Source organism: Callithrix jacchus, chromosome 3 (assembly GCF_049354715.1).
Source record: "Callithrix jacchus isolate 240 chromosome 3, calJac240_pri, whole genome shotgun sequence".
NCBI classification, from domain to species: domain Eukaryota; kingdom Metazoa; phylum Chordata; class Mammalia; order Primates; family Cebidae; genus Callithrix; species Callithrix jacchus.
In genome coordinates this window covers 97,435,455-97,460,261 of record NC_133504.1, presented here as the reverse complement: position 1 = coordinate 97,460,261, position 24,807 = coordinate 97,435,455, and the positions used below count along the sequence as shown (strand labels likewise).

Below are 24,807 nucleotides of genomic sequence, written 5' to 3'. Positions count from 1 at the left end.
ACATATTTTAGAATTCCATTTTTACTTACCTACAGTGTATTCTGAGTATATCTCTTCATATAGCTTTTTAGTGGTTGCTCTAGGGATCGTATATACATTATTTATATGTATTATATATATATAACATATACATAATTCATAACCTTCTGGTGTCATCAGTTTGTTAGTTTGAACGAAGTACAGAATCCTTACCTCCCTTAACTTCCCTTTATCTTCCCCCATATAAAATATAATTGCCTAAAAGAACAAAGTGGGAGGCATCATGCTACCAGACTTCAAACTATACTACAAGGCTACAGTAATCAAAAGAGCATGGTACTGGTACCAAAACAGAGATATGGATCAATGGAACAGAACAGAGGCCCCAGAGGCAACGCAACATATCTACAACCATCTGATCTTTGACAAACCTGACAAAAACAAGAAATGGGGAAAGGATTTCCTGTTTAATAAATGGTATTGGGAAAACTGGCTAGCTATGTGCAGAAAGCAGAAACTGGACCCCTTCCTCACACCTTACACTAAAATTAACTCCAGATGAATTAAAGACTTAAACATAAGACCTAACACTGTAAACACCCTGGATGAAAATCTAGGCAGAACCATTCAGGACATAGGCGTAGGCAAGGACTTCATGACCAAAACACCAAAAGCATTGGCAACAAAAGCCAAAATAGACAAATGGGACCTAGTCAAACTCCACAGCTTCTGCACGGCAAAAGAAACAGTCATTAGAGTGAACTGGCAACCAAGAGAATGGGAAAAAATTTTTGCAGTCTACCCATCTGACAAAGGGCTGATATCCAGAATTTACAAAGAACTAAAACAGATTTACAAGAAGAAAAACAAACAAGCCCACTCAAAAGTGGGCGAAGGATATGAACAGACACTTTACAAAAGAAGACATGCATGAGGCCAACAAACATATGAAAAAATGCTCATCATCACTGGTCGTTAGAGAAATGCAAATCAAAACTACATTGAGATACTGTCTCACGCCAGTTAGAATGGCAATCATTAAAAAATCTGGACACAACAGATGCTGGAGAGGATGTGGAGAAATAGGAACACTTTTACACTGTTGGTGGGAGTGTAAATTAGTTCAACCATTGTGGAAGCCAGTGTGGCAATTCCTCAAGGACCTAGAAATAGAAATTCCATTTGACCCAGCAATCCCATTACTGGGTAGATATCCAAAGGATTATAAATCGTTCTACCATAAGGACACATGCACATGAATGTTCATTGCAGCACTGTTCACAATAGCAAAGACCTGGAACCAACCCAAATGCCCATCAATGATAGACTGGACAAGGAAAATGTGGCACATATACACCATGGAATATTATGCCGCCATCAAAAACGATGAGTTCATGTCCTTTGTCTGGACATGGATGAACCTGGAAACCATCATTCTCAGCAAACTGACACAAGAATAGAAAATCAAACACTGCATGTTCTCATTCATAGGCGGGTGTTGAACAGTGAGAACACATGGACACAGGGAGGGGAGCATCACACACTGGGGTCTGTAGGGGGGAAACAGGGGAGGGACAGCGGAGGGTGGGGAGTTGGGAAGATATAGCATGGGGAGAAATGCCAGATATAGGTGAAGGGGAGGAAGGCAGCAAATCACACTGCCATGTGTGTACCTACGCAACAATCTTGCATGTTCTTCACATGTACCCCAAAACCTAACATGCAATAAAAAATAAAATAAAATAAAAAGGAAATGGTATTAAGTTGACCCAGAAAAAAAAAAAATATATATATATATAATTACCTTACATATTTTCTTTATATACATCTAAAGCCTTATCAGACAATGTTTTAACTTTTGCTTCAAATACCAAACATAATTTAGAAACTCAAGAGAAGCAAAAGTATATTGTATTAAATATTTTTGCTTACTATGTGTCTTAGTCCATTCAGACTGCTATTACAAAATATCATAAACTGGATAGCTTATAACCAAATCTATTTCTCACAGCTGCAGAGGCTGTGGCTTGGATCAAGACACTGGCGGACTCTGTGTCTGGTGAGGGCCTGCTTTTTGGTTCATGAATCGTTCCTTCTAACTGTGTGTTCACAAGATGGAATCCCACCTCCCAAAAGCCTCACCCCTACTCCCATCACAACTAGGTTTTAATATACGAACTTTGGGGCACCACAAATAATACCAGAGTACTGTGCTTTTTCTTGGTACTTGGTATTTCAAGATTCTTTTATTGTTTCTTTTTGTTTAAAGAACTTCGATTAGCTATTCTTTCAGGTTATATTTGCTCATGACAAATTTTCCCATTTTTCCTTTTCTGAAAAATGTCTTGATTTCCTTTTCATTCCTGAAAGATTTTTTTTTTTTTTTTGCTGAGTATAGGATTCTAGGTTGACAGTTTCTTTCTTTCAGCACTTGAAAAATGTGCCACTTCTTTCTGGCCTCTATGATTTCCGATGTGAAATTTGCTGTCACTTAAATTGCTTCCCTCCCTATAGATAAGGCGTCATTTCTCTTTTGCTGCTTTCAAGACTTTGTCTTCAGTTTTCAAATGTTTGACAATGATGTGTCTTGGTGTGGCTTTTTTTGGGCTTATCAGTTTGGGGTTCATTCAACAAGAATCTATAGGCTTCTATCCTTTACCAAATTTGGGAAGTTTTCAACCTTTAATTTTCTGAGTACTTTTTTGGCTCTGCCTTCTTTCTCCCTTTGTCCTAGGATACCCATCACCTGAATATGAGATCTTTCATTATCGTCCCACCTGTCTCTGAGGCTATGTCCTTTTTCTTTTTAGCTTATTTTCTATGTTCAAATTAGATAACATCTATTTTTCTAGCTCACCAAGTATTTCCTCCATTTGTCTAGTCTGCTGTTTATTCCACTCATTGATAGTTTATGTTTATTTTTGAGTTGTAAAATTTGTATTTTAGTCTTTATACTTTTAATATCTTTGCTCAGACTTTCTATTGCTTTGCAGAGATTCTTTTGTTTTAAGCTTATTTGTAATTGCTCATTGAAACATTTAAATGATCATTTATATGACTGTTCTAAAATTTTGCTAGGCAATTCTAACTTCTCTGTCATCTTCATGTGGGCATCTATTGATTGATTTTTAAAATTCAATTTGAGATATTCCTGGTTCTTAGACTGACAAGTAATTTTCAACTGAAACTTCGTATTTTGGGGTATTATCTTATAAGAGTCTGGATCTTATTTACATATTTTGTTTTTATTGTATTCTTCTGACACCACTTCATCAGAGGAATACAATAAATACAGAGAAGGAGGAATACCATCTCATTGTTTCTAAGTGGAAGTCCAGGTTTTTCCCTTGGCCTTTGAAGACACTCAAGGGGTGGGGTCCCATTGGATAGATATGGAAGTTCCCTTATGGGAATATCAGGTCTCTACTTATATCTCCCTGGCTAGGAGGAGAAGAGATGCTTCATTACTGTTCTCCATTTAACTTCACTGATACTAGAAGGAAATGACTTTGTTAACCTCTGGTGATTAAAGTCCTGCCTCTACATTAGCTACCTCTGATACTACCCCAGCAGGGAGAATGAACACCTTTTTACTGCCAGGTGGAAGTAAAAGTCCACATGATCTCCACTGACATTGTAAAGGAAGCCTTTCTTACTACCCAGCATAAATGAAAGTCTAAGCAATCTAGTTCACCTTCTCTGTTACCACCCCAGCAGGGAGCTTAGAGCATCTCCTTACAGCATAGAGTAGGTGATAGCCTAGGCTCTCTACTCAGTCTCTGCTACTGTGGGTCAGGGTAGGGCCACAATTTTTCCTGTAGGAGTTTGCAGTAGAGTGGCTACTGTTTTTCTGTCTTCCTAGGCTATCCCTTTCCTGATCATTTCACTAGATAAATCAGGGTTTTCTTGGGGCTTTTCTGTCTATGCCTGTTGGTGTTTTTGGATTGTCTACTCCTCTAGCACCTAATCTGGGATATATGCAGGGTTAAAAAGAATACCTAAGTGACTAACTGCTATGTTGTTCTTTGAATCCTAAGGTCGCTACCTAGTTGGTCTACCTTTCTTCTTTACACCTTTCAGAGTCTTCCTATGTTTCTTTTCTTTATTTTGTATATTAATGTTTGGGGTTTTCAGTTGTACTCATTGGGGGAAACAGGGAAAAGTATATCTGTGCTATCTTCCTGAAAGTGGAAGTCTTCATGGAATTTTAGATCACTCACCCCATTCTCACTGCCAAGCTTTTGCCATCCCCTTTCTTTCTAACTATAGAATTCATTCAAACTCTTGAGAAAACTCTTAATTTTAACCTTAATTGTAACTATTATGAAGGCTTCTCCAATTACTCTGCTCACAATGAGACTTCATCTTTCTAACATTTCTTTGGACATCTGTAGTCTGTTCTGGTATTTAAATATAGTTGGTCTTTTGTCAGATCCTGAGTAAATCTGAGTCTCAACTTTCTTATTTGTGAAATGAGGATTACACTGATCTCTTGACTATTTGATGAGATTTTTAAAATAAGCATTAAATTTTAAAAAATGGGAATGAAAAACTATAAAATGTTTGTTAAATGTCAGGCATTACTATATCACAAAAGTTCTGTGTAAGGTTTATCTCCCCTTTATGAATTATAAATTCTTTGAGGGATATCTCAGATTCTCTCACTGTGTTTCTCTACAAGAACTAGTCCAAATGGCAGATTTGTTCTTAGAGATATACTCTAGAGGTTTATATTGAACTACCAGACATAATACAAACAATAGTTCCCATTCCACTATTACTTGTCAAGAAAACACATAAGCAACTAATCCATGCCCCATTACTACATTCATGTATGTCAGTAGACACAGGTATTATTCAAATAGTCTCTGAAATACTCAAGGAATCTTTGAAGATAATGTAGCTGGGGTACGTTTTGAAGACATCTATATCAGAAAAAAGGAAAGAGACTCATTTCATTAAAATATTTTTCAAAAATATGTTTTCATATATTTTACAAGTCACTTTATATGTAAATAAAATATTCCCTGCTTGGAAAACTTACAATCCTAACTGAAAAGACAAAATAGCTACATGGATTTTTGAGTTCATTTAGTCCATTCTCCTTGAGAGCAATCTTTTTTATTTTTAAAGCTTTACAAAACACACAATTGAAACAACTCTTCTATTTCATCACTAATTACCCCTTCTTCTGTTCTTGAAGAAAATAAAAGCAAGTGGTTTCCACTTTCTGTAAAAAGTGTTTTAGTAATTACAGAGCAATCAATCCATAGTTTAGCTTTTATAAAAAAGACAACAGTATTATCTTTGCTCAGAGATAAATGGCTTAGTATTCCAAAAACAGACTGGTTAAAAATATAATAAGATGATATAGAAGATAATGAGAAGATCCTGTGTGCTAAATGAATAAAACCTGCCATTTCTGTGGGATCATACTACCTTAATATTTTCTAATTAACTACTGTTACTCATCAAGCATATGTGGATTACAATTTGAGTTTTCTATGTAGTTTACACTCAATAAAAAAATGGGCTCATCAATCAGTTCCCTATTCTAATCCTCTTTGGAACTAATAAACCTGATTTATAGGTAATCTCTTTATGTATTGAATACCGTGAACCTCTCCTCTAGATATAAATCACCTCCCAGCATGTTGGTAAGTATTAAGTTTCTAGTTTTGCAAAGCAGACCACTAAACTCTGAAATGTACCACACGGAAGTATAACCAGCTTTGTAAAACCCCACTGAGTGTCTAGTTTGCTTCCTTAGATGATATCTATTCTGCTAACCTATTCAAAATGCAACACAGGCTGTAGAAATATGTTACGTACATTTTGTGTTATTACAAGATGCTAACATGACTTCAACACAGAAGTGGAAGAAATGGTTTAATGTTCTTAGCATTAATAAAGAATTAACACTGAAATCACTTAGCAGATCACAAACATACAAATAAACCACTGCCAAAATATTTTAAACATTTTTAAAACTCAAAATATTTTAAATTAAATCTGTGGCACTCATAAAGCTAAACTTACTTTTAGCTTTTGGAGGAATATATGCTAATAAATTAGCTATTTAAAAATTTCAGTTACTTTTTCCAGTAACTCTGTGACTACACATATTAGGCTCAAGCTATAAAACAAATAAAACAAATATTTATTCTATTTAACAATTTCATCAGAAATTTCCCCGCTTTCTGTACCATTGAATTAGAAATTAAACTAAGTGTTGTTATCTGTGTTATTTTTTTAAATAAAAGCTTTATTTTTGTTTAATAAAGGTGTGTATTTGGGGGAAAGAAAATAATGGCACTATTTTCTGGATAAATTCTTCAGGTAATGAACTGACAGAAGTGTAATTTCAAGTTTTTGTTTTCAAGTAAAGCTTTTCCTGTACTTTCAGCATGCCACTTTTACTTTAAGGAAACAAAGTGAGATGGCTCTCACTGTCACACTGGCATTTTACTTTCATCAGCACTACTTTGGTAGTGGCTTTTATTGGAATATATTATTAATTCCCAAATGTATTTTCCTTGGTAACTTCCTTCAAGAAACAAAACCGTTTTGGAAACAATCTTAACAGTATTTTCATGAAGGACCAATTGATTCTTCTATCTTTTTTAAAGATTTTTAAAATGAGTATCTACTTCCAGTTATTCTAAGAATTGTACCATAGTACCATCAACATTATACACTGGCTCTATGAATGCCAAATTCACAAGAATGAACAATCACAATTTAGAAATTTATGAATGAGAAAGTATTACAAATAAATTGTACTTAACAAAATATAAAATCACAAAATCACTTATCTGACATTTATTAATTTGGCAAAAAAATTAAAAGACTATTGGGAAGGAAAAAATAAATAAATAAAAGGCAAGGGGAAAAATATTAATTCAAAAAATGAAAAAACACATTAGCTAAAACTACATATAAAAAAATGCAAAAATTGGGGAGAACACTAGGGAGATATTTCTTTTAACTAATACCCAAATTCTGGACAGTCTCTTGTACCTTAAAAACGCACAAAAACAATATTTTGCTTTTAGTTCATTTAGAACCAGATGGCAGTACACTAGATGCTCATGCGTAATCATCACCCTACTTGTTCCTGGTAAACAAGAAAACATGCATAGGTGCCTAGAAAAGTTTCTGAAGACTGTATCAAAACTGGCATGTTGCTTTTGTGAAGCCAAACTGCATTTGTTTGACTCCAGGTATAACCAGTTAATATTGAAGTTTTAAAGGATTTTGCAGACTCTTGTTTGTGCTGGTCTCTAGGAATTTTGCAGATCCTTGCTTGTGCTGGTCTTTTGCACCAGTCCAAAAGCAGAATTTAATATTCTGAAATACTGTAAAGTGAATTCTAAAGAGAGCTTAGTAAAATTGCTTTAAAAGGTTTACTTTACTTTTAAAAGCATCTGTTGCTCCAGGTGCATGGTTTTTGTCTGGATGAAACTTCAAAGCAAGCTTTCTATAAGCTTTTTTCAAATCTTCATCACCAGCATCTTTCGTAACTCCAAGTACTTCATAGTAATTTTTACATTTGTTTATGCTGTGAACAAGAGAGTGTGTTATAATGTAAATTTCAAGGAAGATGGTTATGTAATATCTCTAATTTTTAATTGATTAGAATAGTATAAAGAACTATCTATGGGCTGTTTCTCAAAATCTAATGATGGCTTATCCCTTTAAGGATTAGTTTGTTTCACTCTTTTTCTTTTTTTCTAACCACCAAGACTGTTGCTTCACTCTTTTTCGACCATAGACCATTCCTCCAATCTCTTCCTGAGTCTGAGAAGAGTAAACCATGAAAATGTCCTTAGTGTAATATACTACAAGTAAAGCGAAGCCCATAATAATTGTGGATAAAAGAGCATACATTGTAACTAAAATGAGACAATAAAACAATTTTTTAGTATTCATAAGTGGATAAAGAAATTTCGAAACTCCTCGAAAGCATGTCACAGCTAAGAATGAACATGCATTACATTCCAAAAAATTTTGTTCTTTCATAATGTAGATCTAACCAACTATCAAAGCAACAGTTTAGTACCTGCAAAACAACTGCAGTATTCTGTGGTTTAAATGTCATATTAAGTTATTTATTTATTTGTTGGTACAGATGGGGTCTTGCTATGTTGGGGCTGAGGCTAGTCTCGAACCTCTGGCCTCAAACGATCCTCCCCATGTCAGCCTCCCAAAGTGCTGGGATTACAGGCATAAACCATGCACCCAGCCAGCCCCGTTATGCCAAAGATACTTTTTCTGTGTTACTCTCTAAAAACGATAACGTCTCATGATAAGATATAACATGGGACTCAAAAAATGTTACCCCTGCTTTTCACTGTGATAAGCACATTTCTAAAGATTATATATATATAGTTTGTATCTTAAAAATTTAACAGATTTAAGCCTGGAGTCTTTAAAGTATATTAGGATTAGAAAAGAAATACTCTGAATGGAAGAGAGAACATTAAGTACACGTGGATGCCAACTTTCTTCCAAAACCTAGTAATGTACTTTCACAAAAGCCACAGTACATTTTCAAAATTCTTGGAGAGTACTTTGCAATTTTAGATGTGTTCCACGTGTGGGTGGCTCAATGACAGGGGTAGTGACAGGTAAAATGATCTAAGTATAAGTGGACATTAACAGCAAAAGAACTATAAAGACTGACTCAAAGTTTTCAAACAAAAGAGATGAGATCTTTTATTTTTTTACTATTAAACCTATTAGTTACCACAGTGTTTGGCACACAATAGGGCCTCAGTAAATATTTTTAGAGAAAATGAGCCTTAGCTTTCCTTATATAATGAAGGTATCTATCATTTGTTATATGAACTTGAGAGTAAAAAGGGAAAGTAATATAAGATTGTACAAATTTACAGAAATTAAAATTGGAGTTTTCTACTTTAGATACTTAAAAACCATTAACATACATCAATTTTATTTGATATTTCCTTTATTTAGTCAATAACTATTTATTGAATACCAACTATGTCCAGTGTTCTAGGCATTTAACATTAACATATATCTGTAAACAAAAAAGAGAATGATCCCCACCTGTGTAGAGACTCATTCTCCTAGAAATGTTTAGAAACTATGTGATAGAAAAAAAGGAAATAGGGAATATTTATAAAACACCTACTGTGTTAGGTACAGGTCCACCATCCCATATCAGTGTTCCAATATCCACAAATCTCTGAAAAATCAAAGTTATTCTATAACTAATTTCACTGCATAAAAAACTGAATTGGACTCTAGATTTTTGTCTAGGAAAATCTGACCTGAAAAGATGTGAAGCTACTATAGAGTCTTCATTTATCCCATTTAAGTGTGAATGCCTATATGTTTTGCTATAGAAATGTGACTATTTGTTACGGACTGCTGCCCTAGACCCTAAGATGTATAACATATAATATACTGTTATCCCTTGGTATCCACAGGAGATTAGTTACAGGATGCCCCCTCCTTGAATACCAAAATCTGCAGATGCTCAAATCCCTGATATAAAATGGTATAGTATTTACATATCACCTTTACACATCTTCCTATTACTTTAAATCATCTCTAGGTTATAGATAATACCTAAGAAAATGTAAATGTTATGTAAACAGTCGTTACACTATATTGGTTGTTTAACTTTTATTATTTTTTTATTGTTGTGTTGTTATTTTTCACCAAATATTTTCAATTCACAGTTGGCTGAATCCACAGATGCAGAACCATAGATGTGGAGAGCCAACTATATTAGTACGTTTCTAAAACATGGAGAATTCTAAATTCCAAATTGCATTTGGTCACAAAGATTCCACATAAAGAACTATAGAATTTTATTATGCTGATTATTTTACACAAATATCTCATCTACTCCTCATTTGGTAGATATTATTCCTATTTAACCAATGAGGAAACCAGTCTTTGAGTGGTTAAGTAAATCGTCTAAATTCACATAACCAAGTATCAGATGAGAATGAGGATTTACTTCTTCAATAAAAATTTACTAACCATGTACTTTCTGTTAGGCACAATTTCAGATACTATAGTGGTGAATAAAATAGTAAAAATCCCATTAAATTTATAATTAGGAGAAGAAGAAGCAATATACAAGTAAAGTATAAAGTACATCATATGGTGATAAATATCTGAAGAAAAATAAAGTAGCTAATTGAAACAAAGAAAGGATGGGTAGGCCTATTTCAAATAAGGTAATAAAGGAAGGCCTCACAAGTAAGAATTCAAACCTGTTAATCTGACTTGAAAATCTTGCTCAGACCAGAATACAGAAGAAAAGGATACCCTTCAGACTTCAAACTGACCTTTATCTTGCTATTCCTTTCTTACAATCAGTACTGAAGCACTCTTTTACCTCTTAGATTTTTGCAATTGTTTTTGGTGCTCAGCACATCTTCTCTGCCTCTCTTCTTGCTTAGCTAGTTTCTACAACTTCTTTAGACTCTAGCTTAGCTCTTCCTTTTCCTAAGAATCCAAATTCCTCAGGACTAGGTTTGCTGCTCCTCTGATGTCCTCCCCAAATCCTCTGAACTTAGCATTATCTCAACAATTACCACAGTGTACTACAGTTGCCTCTTTACTTGTCTGACAACTCTTCTAGATTACAGGTTCTTTGAAGGCAGTGATCATGTCTTTTTCACCATAAATGTTGGATGAATGTACAGATGACTTTCAACTTAACAGCAGAAATGATGGGGATCTAAAAAGTCACGTTCAGATCAAATGTGATGAATGCTGTCATGAAAATGTAGTTGTTACTAAAAATCATTTGGAATAGAAGACAACCAGTTAACAGAAGTGAAACAGACTGTGAGACGAGGTATAGAACTACAAATATGGCAGACACCACCTGAGTGCAAAAAAAAAAGGTAAATTAAACACTGAACAATCCTAAAGCCATTACTACTTGGTTACTTGGTTTGACTGTGTAAGATGTTTAATTATGTTCTAGATTAAGCCTCTAAAATTCGCTTTCCTTATATAATGAAGGTATCTATCATTTGTTATATGAACTTGAGAGTAAAAAGGGAAAGTAATATAGTTTTGTTTGTTTATAATTACTGAGCACAAAAGCCTGGTCAACTTAAAAAGGCAGCACAGGTTGCTGGATAGTGTAGACAAAGTAGGTGAAAATTTGCAGTGCTCGATATAAGGTTATAAAGCTAACAACTGCCACAGACCAAAAAAAAAGGCTAGACAGGAAAAACAGTTATTTCACTAATTCTTAGCTGTATCCAGCTCCTCAATATCTTCCCCGCACTAAAGTTTTCTTTAACTATTAGAAGAGAAATTCTTGAGAAGCCAGCAGTTATAAACTCATCATCACCAATGTACAGCCTTAAGACTGTATGTCAAGTGAGGCTTCAAATATACCCATTCACCTAATTTTTCACAACTGAATGAGAAATGACCATTCGTATATCTATTTTCATTCATATTGTTGTTCATCATGCTCCTTTTCACCAGCTACACGTTTGTCACACTTTTCATAGTTTGCTGCTTTCTAAAAGAGTAAAACCTTCTCCTGCCTCACAGAAGAATTAAAAGAATTTTAAAAGGAGTAACCCATTACCTATCTTGGAAGGAAATAAAGGCCAAAAGGATCTGTGTGGAGCTCAACAATGGGAAAACTCTGCCTGGTCCAGACTTTATGTCTTCTCTTATGTGCATAAAAGCATAGTTGGTGGGAGAGGATGGTCATTTTTTGATTCTTTTTTTTCATGTGTTATATAGCTAATTATTTAAATATACTCCAAATTTAACTGGCGTTTAATGAAACATTCATTTACTCCTGAGACAAAGAATTACTTATTTTATAAGTTTAGCCAAACGATTTTCTTCTAATTTAAAGAATTGAAGTTTAAATCAAATCTTAAATTCAAATCCCCATGATTAAATTGACTTAACCTTTGTACAGAGTGCTTCTGATTGATAAATATAATGATACTCCAGTTAATGATTTCACACTGGTCTTATAAAGTTTTTAAATGATATATTAAAGTTTTTCAATAATATATTAAAAACTTCAAAAAAGATCTACGACAACTTTGTCTCAATTATTTTTCAATATACTTCAACTAAAAAAAAATTGCCAAATTTAACAGAATATTAGTTTGCAAAGTTAAATACTTTTTCTTCAGTCTTACTGTAAGCTAGCTCTTACTTATGCAATGGATGCAGTATTATTGCAAGACTTCTCCCCACTGAGCCAAATTGTCACTGAGCAACTTGTTTGCATAATTGTGCTAACCAACAAGATAACATGGCTTTCTTCAGAAAAATCCCCTGTGTATAGATAAAAGAAAAAACAAAAACATACATCTTGTAAGGCTTTGCTGGTGATCTGCACCCTCACTAAAGCAACTCTTATGAAGAATAATAGAAGAGAAAAGGTATATTCAGCTAAGCAACTCATATAATTTTGAAAACTTAGGGATTCTCTTAGAGAATGTTCCAACCATATTTAGCCCCCAAAAGAAAAAAAAATCAATTTATTTAATTAAAAAGATATAATAAGATTATTGACGAGAGGACGAATCTCTAATACAGGTATACTACTAAGCTATTTCTTCAACCCATAAAGAATTCATGGTCTGAAATGTGACTGACCTCAAAGCTAAATCAGCAATACTTCCATTCCCTTTGCTTTTCTCCTCTGCAAATATTCCACACTTTTACCACTCTCTTAAGCTTTCAACCTCATCTCTTTTCTTCTGACTCTCAGAAAACAACCTCATCTCCAATTTGACAGAGAAAACAAAAAAATTCCCTCCACCTTTTATGTCTCTACCTGTCCAAATGTGGTCAGATACGGAGTGTATCTACACTCACCGACATCTTTCATTCTTCCATTCTCAAGGTGTGTCCTTGCCTAAAGCCAGTTCCCTTGAGCTTTGGAGAACCACACACACAACCACCCACATACACACAAAACCAACCCAACTCCACACAAATATATAATCAATACCAGAACAAAGAGGCATCAATGCTCTTCCTTCCTTATTTCTACCACACCTTGGACTATTCTTCCGTTTCTTTCAAGGCTAGGGTAAAGGAAATGAGAAATAGGCTTTTTTAAATAACACCAGATTTAGGAGATTCTTATTTTCCAAAACTTTCAACCATAGTTTTTTGGTAAACTTTCAAATATATAGGCAATTCCACATATTCTTAAAAAAATCATATATAATACATTTAACTTTCTTTGAATCCTTCATTGAGAGTATGTTCTCCCAACATAAAGTAAGTCCTATAAGCAAATATAACTTTTTTTAGGATGTGGTTTCCAGGAACATGTTTCAAGCACACTGCTTATTAATAAAAGTTTTTTATGAAATAAATTCAAAAGTAAGTCTCTCACTTATTCACTTATTCAGCTACCTCTGACATAAAAGTGGTTGGCAGCATTATTTATATTCTCAAAGTGCTTCACTACCATTCATATTAATCAACTACTCTACCATGGCTTTCCCATGATTAGGGAATCCTTTTCTGTTTGTTTGTTTGTTTGAGAAGGTGTCTTGCTCTGTCGTCTAGGCTAGAGTGCAGTGGCGTGATCTCAGCTCACTGCAACCTCTGCCTCTTGGGTTCAAGCGATTCTTCAGCCTCAGCCTCTCCAGCAGCTGGGATTACAGTTGGTGCCTATCACCACGCCCAGCTACTTTTTCTATTTTTAGTAGAGACAAGGTTTTGCCATGTTGGCCAGGCTGGTCTCGAACTCCTGACTTCAGGTGATCTGCCCACCTCAGTCTCCCAAAGTGCTGAGATTATAGGCATAAGACACCACACCCAGTCAGAGAATCCTTTTATCTCATTGTAATCACTCTCAAATAAAATGTTACAATCAAGCCTTAGCATTTAAATATATAGAAACAAGTGCAAAATATAAACATATGGGTATTTGATTTTAAAATTAAGATATGGTAACAGATCACTTTCCTTCATAAATAAAACGTGTATCTCAAAATACACTTCAATTACAAATTATGGTAAGTAAAAAGTTGAGAATGGAGTAAAAAGGCGAAAAAAGAAATAAAATTAAAAAAGAAACAGACAAGAAAGGACAAATGAGAAAAGAGACTTAACCTAACTAGTTTCAACAACTCTTCACTTGAGTTAGTTCACAGTTACAATTCACTCTGTATGAGAATTCTTGAATTAATCACTGTTCAAAATCCTTAATCCTTAGTTCCCCTAGCAAAGTAGTATCAGTACAATACCAATACAGCTTCCTTAAGCTTTAACAGGAAACAAAACAGACTTTTCTCCAGTGTTTGAAATTCTAAGTTTCATTTTATTTCCAGAAAACCTTTTAATTATAAAGTTAATAAAACCAGATACCCAAAACCCAGTTTATAATTTTTCTACTCTAACATTTCTGCTTGAAGTAAAAGTGTATCATGAGGCAAAACTAAAAACAGAGACAGAATAATCAGAGTTAAAAAAAATATATAAAAAGAAAGGATGCTACTGTCTTCATATATATATATATATATAAAGATAGCCTTAAAAAAGAATATAAATAGAAAAGAAATCCTTCCCTAATATAAGTAGGAAACTGAAAATGTTGCTATTATACTCAATATTCCTTTCATGAAATTCTCCCATTTTCATGTACGTAAAATGAAACAATTCTTCGTCCTCTTTCAATATCCCTATATAAACATATTGTGTCAAAAAGTTGCAATAATTTTTCTTAAAAAAATTATTTGGAAAAAGCTTTGTAACTTCAGGCTACTTTTAAAAAATAGACTATTCCATAGGGTTGGTACTTTACAGATCAGTTTTATAAAGAATATGAAGCATAAGACACACCCAGAGTTCAATTCCTTGATGTTTGTTCTTCTAATATTATATTTCACATTTTACAGGTGTTACAACAGCAAAAAGTACATTAGTACCAATTATGATTGAGATGGAAATCATATTTATTCCTACCTGAGAACTCCATCTACTTGGTCTTTGGTATAGCCTTTTCCACCTTCACCACTACCAGATGTGCTGTCCTTTGTACAATTAGGCTTGCTTTGATCACCACTACCTGATGGTTTTCGGCAATGAGGGATATTTCCAGCCGTGCTTCCATTTTTCATAATTATTTCCAAAAGTGCTGTAAATAGATAAAGTATACTGTGCCTGTTTACATCAAGGTACATACACAAGATCCTGAGAAGAAAGTTTTAAAGCAGACAAATTATGAACTATGTTCTCCAGAAGGATTCACCAGAGGATCTTTTTAATCAGCATGCATTCCCTATGTACTTAACTGTTTACAGAATACTAATCACCATCTAGAAGTAGATATGAACTTAAGAAAGTTAAAGCTAATAACTTGAGATTATAATCACCGAATTATTTATGACAGAATTTTATTTGTCATATCACGTGAAACTGCAGATTACCAAAGTAACAGAGGTAGGTCTTTAAAGGAGCCAATGAGATCCTCCACAAAGTAACAGAAATTTAGACTTCCTGTTTAATTCTCAACAGCAACAGTGGGAGCCAAAAGACACTGAAATACTACTGCTAACTTGAGTTCTGCACTGATTTTCCAGAAAGTGCACAAGATAAACACATTTTCAAACAAATGGAAAATTTATCACTAAAAGATTTTCACTAGAGGATACTGTAATATATATATTTCAGGCAAAAGGAAAACATTTACAGACAGGCTAAGATGCAAAAAGGAATGGTAAGCAAATAGTGTGGTAAATACAAGAGTAAATATGAGGAATGAGTGTAAAAAATAATAGTTTTACTTATGATTTGTTTTTTAATAATCTGGGGAGGAAAAGCAGAAAAGTAGGGGTAGTAAGAATGTATGAAATAAGATAGACCACATATATTCATAATGGTTCAAGACAGGTGAGTGATAGGGTGAGGGTCAGGTAAGTGATTACACTATTTTTTCTCCTTTTATGTGTGCTTGAAACTTCCCATAATAAAAGTTTAAACATAAAAAAATTTTAACAAAACTACAAAGACATAAAGAAATCCACCATCATTGTGGATTTTAACACATTTCAATCAGTAACTGACGTAAGGTAAATTTTTTAAAAATCATTAAGGATACAGACTACTTAAACATCAAATTTATAAGCTTTATCTAAGAGGTATAACATTATACCCAACTGGTCATAGGCCCACATTATAGCTAGACCATAGAGTGGTCCTCTTCAAATCTTAAAACATTAGTACCATATATACCACAATCTATAAGCACAATACAGTTATATGAGAAATCAATTACAAAGAAAAGTAACTAAAAAATCACAAATGGGTGGGGAAAAAAAACAAAACTAAAAATATCTAGACAGCTTATGTATCAAAGAAATAATAGAAATCACAAAATATTTAGAATTTAATAGAAATGAAAATACTACATATCAGAACTTATGGGTCAACAACTAGTTATCCATATGCAAAAGAATAAATTTGGACTACATCACATGGGACACAAAAATTAACTCAAAATGGACCATAAACCTAAACATAAGAGCTAAACTTCAAAACTCTTAGAAGAAAATACAGAAGTAAATCTTAGTGATGTTGATTTAGAAAAAACATTCTTAACTATAGCAAAAAAAGTAAAAGTGATAAAATGAAAACAGAGAAAATGGGCTTTATCAGAATTTAAAACTTTTGTACTTCAAAGGCTATCAATAACAGAATGGAAAAAATATTTACAAATAACATACTCAATTTTCAAAAAAAAATGTATCCTGAATATATAAGGATTTCTTACAGTTCAGTAACAAAAAGATAAACACGGTTAAAAAAACAAGTGAAGGATCTGAATAGACATTTCTTCAAAACAAACAAATGGTTAATAAGCACACACCAAAAAGTTGCTCAACATCATTAGCTATTATATCACATCACACTCAGAAGGATGGGTATAATCCAAAAAGTGAACAATAGTAAATGTTGAGAAGGATGGGGAGAAATTGGAACCCTAATAAGTTTCTGGTGAGACTGTAAAATGGTGCTGCTACTTTGAAAAATCAACTAGTAGTTCTTTAAAAAATTAAACATAGTTACCATTTGACTTCAACAATCCCATTTCTAAGTATACATCCAAGAGAAATGAAAACATACTATACAAAGACTGATTCACAAATGTTCATTGCAACATTATTCATAATGGCAAAAGGGTAGAGACAACCAAATGTCTATTAACTGATGAATGGATAATGATATATTCAGACAATGAAGTATTTTCAAAATTAAAATGAAACAGAGTACTGACATGTGCTACAACATGGATGGACCTTGAAAACATTATGCTTAGTGAAAGAATCCAGTCACAGAAGATCATATACTATAAGGTTCCATTTACATGAAATGTACAGAATAGGCAAATCTCCAGAGACAGAAAGTAAATGAATCGTTGCTAAAGCTGGGGGTACAGGGGTGGGTGGAACTGGGAAGAAATGAAGAGTGACTGCTAATGAGTATGGGGTGTCTTCTGAAGTAAGGAATGTTCTAAAATTGATTTCCATAATGGTTGTGGAATTTTGTTAAAATACTAAAAAACCACTGAATGACTAATTGAAATGAGTGAACTGTATGGTAAATTAGGTCTCAATAAAGCTGTTTTGTTTATATACATATAAGTTATATAAAAATAAATATGTATAAAACATAAATATATGTATAAATATATTTATATATAATAAAGATATCTATATTCAATTAGGCACCAATCTATCAGTTATTAATGAGAAATTTTTTTATTTTGGAGACTGAGTCAGGCTGGAGTTTAGTGGTTTGATCTCGGCTCACTGCAACCTCCATCTCCCAGGTTCTAACAATTCTCCTGTCTCACCTTCCTTAGTAGCTGACACTACAGGCACCTGCTAACAGGCCTGGCTAATTTTTGTAGTTTTTTTTTTTTTTTTTAGTAAAGATGGGGTTTCATCATATTGGCCAGGCTGGTCTTGAACTCCTGACTTCAAGTGATCTGACTGGCTTGGCCTCCCAAAGTGCTGGGATTAAAGGCATGAGCCCACACCCTGCCAATTTTTTAACTATAGTCTATATTTAGTCTGCAATCACAATGGAAACCAGCATAGTCTAAGGGAGGTAGGTAGTGGTTCACAACATTCAAATATAATAACTTTGTGGGGATTCTGGACAAAAGGTTAGGACAGCAGCTTAAATTTTAAATCTCTCCAAATTCCCTCATCAGAGAAAAACCTCATGCACAAAAGCCCAAAACAGAAGAAGGTGGGGACAAACCACCAACTGCTACAAGATCCATTGGGGTATTGGAGTATAATAAATGGGCATTTGCCAGACCGAAGAACATAAAAAATAAAAATAAACATAACCAACAGGGACTTTATGTAGCACAGCAGGCAAAACTGGGAAAAGTGTACAAAAAAGAATGAGTTTTGCTTACTACAATAGTACCCAAATACAAGGGTCCACAATAAAGCTTTAAGAGCATGGAAGGCTCTAGTCACTACATGCCCTCAAAAAAAATCAATCAAAGCTCTCTTCCAGAGCAAAGCCACACCAAGAAGCTGCTGGAAACAGAACCCAAGAGATAGGGAAAACAGAAAAAAGACGATAGGGAAAACAGAAAAAAAAAAATGAAAAGAGAAAAAATGAAAAACAAAAAAAGAAAAGAGAGGATAGGGAAAACAGAAAAAAAAAAATATGAAAAGACAAACTTCAGATAAAAGTAGGGAAAGCTAAAGGAATGAGAAGATCTCATTTAGCAAGATGACATTTTTAAACATCACATAAAAACAGAAGGATCTCTATGTATTTAGAAAGTCTAACAGCACATAAAAATGAGTACAAGAAAATGACAGAAGTCAAACCTAATACAAAATTATAAGAAAAAAAGAATGAGTATAAATTAAACCTCTGAAGACAAAGAATACATACCACAAACACTTGCTGACAAAACAGATGAACACTTTACTACTTCAAGCTGAAAGACTAAAAATTAATGCATGATATAAAAGAAAAATATCTATCAAAATTACAACAACATCAGAAATTACTGGCTAGAGGCAATGGATCACACCTGTAATCCACCATTTTAAGAAACTGAGGTGGAGTTCAAGACCAGCCTAACCAAGATGGTGAAACCCCGTCTCTACAAAAATACAAACATTTAGCCAGGCATGATGACAGATACTTGTAATCCCAGCTACTCAGCTACTTGGGAGCCTGAGGTGGGAGAATTGCTTGAACCTGGGAGGTGGAGGCTGCAATGAGCCAAGATCATGCCACTTCACTCCAGCCTGGGCATCAGAGCGAGACTCTGTTTCAAAAAAAAAAGAAAAAAAACAGAAAAGGAAATTATCTATTAAAAACTTAGCTGATAAAACTCAACAAAAAATAAGACATTAAAAAATCTATTTAATAAAGACTATACTAGAAGAAACAAAGACTCATAAATAGAATGAATAATGCTTTAAGAGAAAGAAAATATACCAGAGGGGAATTAAAAAAAATTTTTTTAAGTGAAAAAGACAAAAAAAAAAAAATCAAGAGAAAACAGAAAATATTAATAATAAAGATCCAAATATGTATAATAGGAGTCCTGAAGAAAAATAAAGAATAGAACAAATAAACTTCTGTGATATGAAAACAAAAAAATCTGAAACTATATAATGAAAAGGCAAATCACAGATCTAGTACTGACCAAGAAAAACCAACACCAAAACATATTCTAGTAAAATTAACTAAACATCTAGGCAAAAAGAGCAAATGTCTTATAAGGGAGAGGAAATTAGACTATCATTGGACTTTGTTCATCAGTAGTACTTGCATAAAACAATGGAGTAACACAGATACACAAGGAAATAAAACATATGCCAAAGACTTTGTAGCCACCAAACTAACTTCAAGCAGTAAGGCTACACAGATGAACTGTTTTCTACATTCTAGAATTAATGGAGCTTAGTTCCCACAAGCCCTTCTGGGAATCCATTATAAAACAGGCTTTAGGAATCCAAAATAATTACATATACACTGACATAAGGATTGGTAGCAGTAAGCATTAAATATATAGTTATTTATACAACTAAGACTAAATGATAAGAGAGAGAACATATAGCATGTAATGACAATATTTTCTAACACTGTAGATATGGTTTGAATATTTTTTAAATGGTGGGCTTCCCCTGTCTTTCCCTCCTCTAATAGAAAAATTATTAGTCTTCCCTTCCCTTCTCTTCCTTTTCGCATTTGGAGCTGGCAATATCTGTGAATCCTGAACCAAGGAAACTTGTTGGGACTCAAAAGACAGTCATGTCCAGGTGTGACGGCTCAGGCCTGTAGCACTTTGGGAGGCTAAGGTAGACAGATCACTTGAGGTCAGGAGTTCGAGACCAGCCTGGCTAACGTGTTGAAACCCCGTCTCTACTAAAAATACAAAAGATGGCCAGGTATGGTGGTACATGCCTGTAGTCCCAGCTACTCTGAAGGCTGAGACAGGAGAACTGCTTGAACTCAGGAGGCAGAGGTTGCAATAAGCCAAGACCATGCCACTGCACTCCAACCTGGGTGACAGAGACTGTATCAAAAAAATAATAAAATAAAAAATAGAGACAGTCACAACTAAAAACATGGCTGAACTCAAGAAGGCCTGCACCAGTGAGCTTTTATGTACTAAAATATATACAAAATTTTACATAAAAGCTCAATTTTATGTAATGAAGCAATATATTCATTACATAAAAGGGAAAATGAGCAAATAAGTGGGAGCCACATTTCTCATTCTCATCTCATATGGAAATGGAGATGGCTAGAATAAACTCTGTGGCATTTTACTAAAAATGGAAGTGTGCAAATATACTATATGTGTCTGCATCACAAATACTAAAATTAATGTCGATCAAGTTACTATAGATATGTGTATACCACAAACACATATATACATAAATATACATACGTGCACTCATATATACATTTATTTCCTGGCTCTGTCCACTGATAGGGCTAGAAGCAATGACAATACCTCCGTAAGCTATGAGTTTATTTAGTATCTAAATCTAGTTTCTAAATACAATTGTCCAGTAAAAGGAATCAGGACTTCTTGAAAAATAACTAATTTCTAGGGCAGAGAAAGTAAAATGTGAGCCCGAATTTTTTTGTGTGTTAGGAATTTTTTAAAAATCAAAGAACAATGAGGACATGTCCAAAAGACACAGGAGCCAGCCTGAAGGGGCTCCCACTAACTAAATCTGAACACTGAAATAAATGATGATAATGACAGATTAAACAGGAAACCATTAATCCATAACAGATAATTGAAGCTGAATGCCAACTAATAAATGTAGAAGGAATTATGGAATTAGAAAACCACATTTGGCAACTATCAGAACTTTATTCAGGGAAGAATAATCAATGGACACTACAAAGATGTGAAAGTTTGCTGAGTAACAGGACACCTACACAGTTTCAAAGTATTTCCCCACAAAATATGCATTAATTACAAGGAAGAAAAGAATAACATCACAGTGGGGAAAAACAGCAATAACTTACTTAACTGACTGATCAAAGTAACCTCACCAGTAAGGATCAAATCAACATCACGTGCCTCCTGATATGTTACACTAAGAACACAAATCAGGGGGACGTGGTTGCTCACACCTATAATCCCAGCACTTTGGGATGCCAAAGTGGGCTGATCACTTGAGCCCAGGAGTTCCAGACCTGCCTGGGCAACATGGCAAAACCTTTTCTCTACAAAACAATACAAAAATTAGCCAGGCCAGGCATAGTGGCATATGCCTGTAGTACCAGCTACTCAGGAGGCTGAGGTAGGAGAATCACTTGAGGCCAGGAGGTGGAAGTTGCAGTGAGCCAAGATCATGCCACTACACTCCAGCCTGGGTGACAAAGTGAAACTCATTTCAAAAAGAAAAAAAAAAAAAGGAACGCACATTACTTCCATGGTATTACCCCAAAAAACTAATATAATGAAATATCAGTCAAACCCAAATTAAGGGCTAGACAGTGGCTCATGCCTGTCATCCCAGCACTTTGGGAGGCCAAAATGGGAGGATCATTTGAGCCATGAGGTTCGAAACCAGCCTGGGGAACATAGTGAAACCCTGTCTCTACCTATTTAAAACAAACAAACAACAACAACAAATTGAGGGAAATTCTGTAAAATCATTGGCCTAGGCTGGACACAGGGGCTCATGCTTGTAATCCCAGCACTTTGGGAGGCTGAGACAGGTGGATCACTTGAGGTCAGAAGTTCAAGACCAGTCTGGTCAACATGGTAAAACCCCATCTCTACTTAAAAATAATAATAAAAAAAAAATTAGCTGGGCATTGTGGCGCACGCTCAACGTAATTTACCCAGCTAATTGGGAGGCTGAGGCAGGAGAATCACTTGAACATGGGAAGTGAAGGTTGCAGTGAGCCTAGATCAAAACAAAACAAAACAAAACTGGCCTATACTCATCAAAAATACCAAAGTCAAAAAAAAAAAAAAGATGGTATCTGGACAAAAAAACATGATGGTCACATAAATGTGACATGTGTTTTTGTTTTTCTGTTTGTTTTGCTGCAAGAGGCATAATTGAGAAAACTGGCAGAATTTGAATGAGGTGTAAGCACTAATTTCATGAACTTCATGGTTATACTGTGGTTGTATAAGAGAGTGCTCTTGTATTAGAAAATGTATGCTGAATTATTTAGGGGTAAGAAAGAGCATATCATGTCTACAACTACTGTTAATTGGTTTCAGAAAAATACTTAAAACTGTTGGGGGTGTGTGTATGTGAGCGTGTGTAGAAAGAGAAAGAACGGTAGCAGGGAGGGAGAGAGCAAGCGCATGATAAAATGTAAAAATTTTAACAAAGCAAATAAAATGTATATAAAAATTAGTATTCTTGGGGCCGGGTGAGGTAGCTCAAGCCTGTAATCCCAGCACTTTGGGAGGCCGAGGTGGGTGGATCACGAGGTCAAGAGATCGAGACCATCCTGGTCAACATGGTGAAACCCCGTCTCTACTAAAAATACAAAAAATTAGCTAGGCATGGTGGCGCGTGCCTGTAATCCCAGCTACTCAGGAGGCTGAGGCAGGAGAATTGCCTGAACCCAGGAGGCAGAGGTTGCAGTGAGCCAAGATCAACCCATTCTACTCCAGCCTGGGTAACAAGAGCGAAACTCCATCTCAAAAAAAAAAAAAAAATTAGTATTCTTTGTATTAAGTTTGTATTATTTTGCGTTTGTGTAAGTTTGTATTATTCTTGCAGCTTTTCTGTAAGTTTGAAATTATTTCAAAATTTTACAAAACTAAATGTGAAAGAGAGAATTAGAAAAATACAGTTATACTTCAGTATCTGTAGAAGACTGGTTTCAGGACCCCAAGGATACCCAAATCTGTGTATGCTTAAGTCACTTTCATAAAATATATGTATATCCTCTCATACGCTTTAAATCATCTCTAAATTACTTATAATAACTAGTACAATGTAAATGTTATATAAATAGTTATCATCCTGTATTGTTTTTTATTTTTATTAGTTTTCATTGTGGTTTTTTTTTTAATGCTTTTTTTCCTAAATATTTTTAATCTTTGGTTAGTTGACTCTGAAAATGTGGAACCTCAAATACAGAGAACTGATTGTATATGCAAAGTAAATTTAACTGTTTTAAATAATTATATTGGTGGGGTAGTACTGATAATACTACTTTGAAACTACTGTGTACATGATATGGCATGAAGTCATGACATATTCTATAATTACCTATGTTTTGGAGAACCATGCTTACCACTGAGGAAAAAAAGCTATATAGAAATAGAAGCTAGAAAAGTTTAAGTTAAAACTCTGAACGGTGTTTACCTTGAATTGGAAGTAACAGTATAAACTTATAAGCAGTTTTATCTTAAAACAAAACAAAACAAAAACAAAAGCACAACACACAACACACCCCACAAAGTTGTCTGCCCTGAAAAGGCCCAGAAACAATGTATAGTCTAGTGGCCACAGCATCCCTAGTGCCCGAACTGTGATGTTGAAACAGCATTTTCCACTAAAAGAAACCAGGCTTATTAGAGAAATATCATTGATTCTAGGTCTAGCATAAGATAGGTACAAGATGTACCTGAAATATTCTGCTATACCAAAGAGCAAAGGAACTATTAAAAAATACTGGACATGTGTCCACAGAACTCAAGTACTAATATAAAGGGGCTCCTACTGACCAAAAACCTAAAAAAGAATAACTGGCTACTTTTTGGAGAATGAAAAGGAACAGGCTCCTTTTCTTTAAAACTGATAAAAGCAATCAAGTATTTATCATGATTTTCCTATATGAACTATACCACTGCATAATCATAAGACAGGTAGAGGAGGAAGTGTCACTATATAAAAATATTTCAGCTAATAAATGAAAAAAATTACTTTTTAAAAATTGTGGAGCCAGATATGAAAGTGGTTAAATATGTTCAATATTCAAAAATGGCCACCAGCTGGGCACAGTGGCTCATGCCTTTAATCCCAGCACTTTGGGAGGTTGAGGCGGGTAGATCACCTGAGGTCAGGAGTTCAAGACCAGCCTGGCCAACATGGCGGACCCCCATCTCTACTAAAAATACAAAAATTACCTGGACGTGGTGATGCACGCCTGTAGTCCCAGCTACCTGGGAGGCTGAGGCAGGAGAATCGCTTGAACCCGGGAGGCGAAGGTTGCAGTGAGCTGAGATCACACCATTGCACTCCAGTCTGGATGACAGAACAAGACTCCATCTCAAAAAATAAAATGAAATAAAAAATAAAATAAAACAAAATAAAGGTGGTCACGATGACCTGATGCATGCGA

General features: G+C 34.5%; 1 protein-coding gene across 3 annotated transcripts in view; it reads right to left on the bottom strand.

The window, feature by feature from the left end:
* Positions 1–24,807, bottom strand: part of DNAJB14 (DnaJ heat shock protein family (Hsp40) member B14) — a 50,967-nt gene that overhangs the window by 18,402 nt on the left and 7,758 nt on the right. Inside the window, exons 2-4 of one of the 3 annotated variants that reach the window (XM_078366772.1) lie at positions 24,593–24,734; positions 14,941–15,112; positions 7,395–7,540 (exon numbers count right to left, since the gene is read on the bottom strand). In XM_078366772.1, the coding sequence (XP_078222898.1) occupies positions 7,395–7,540; positions 14,941–15,112; positions 24,593–24,734 (460 nt within the window). The remainder of the gene's footprint in view (positions 1–7,394; positions 7,541–14,940; positions 15,113–24,592; positions 24,735–24,807) is intronic. The other 2 variants (XM_035293255.3, XM_035293258.3) reach the window with 2 other exon arrangements.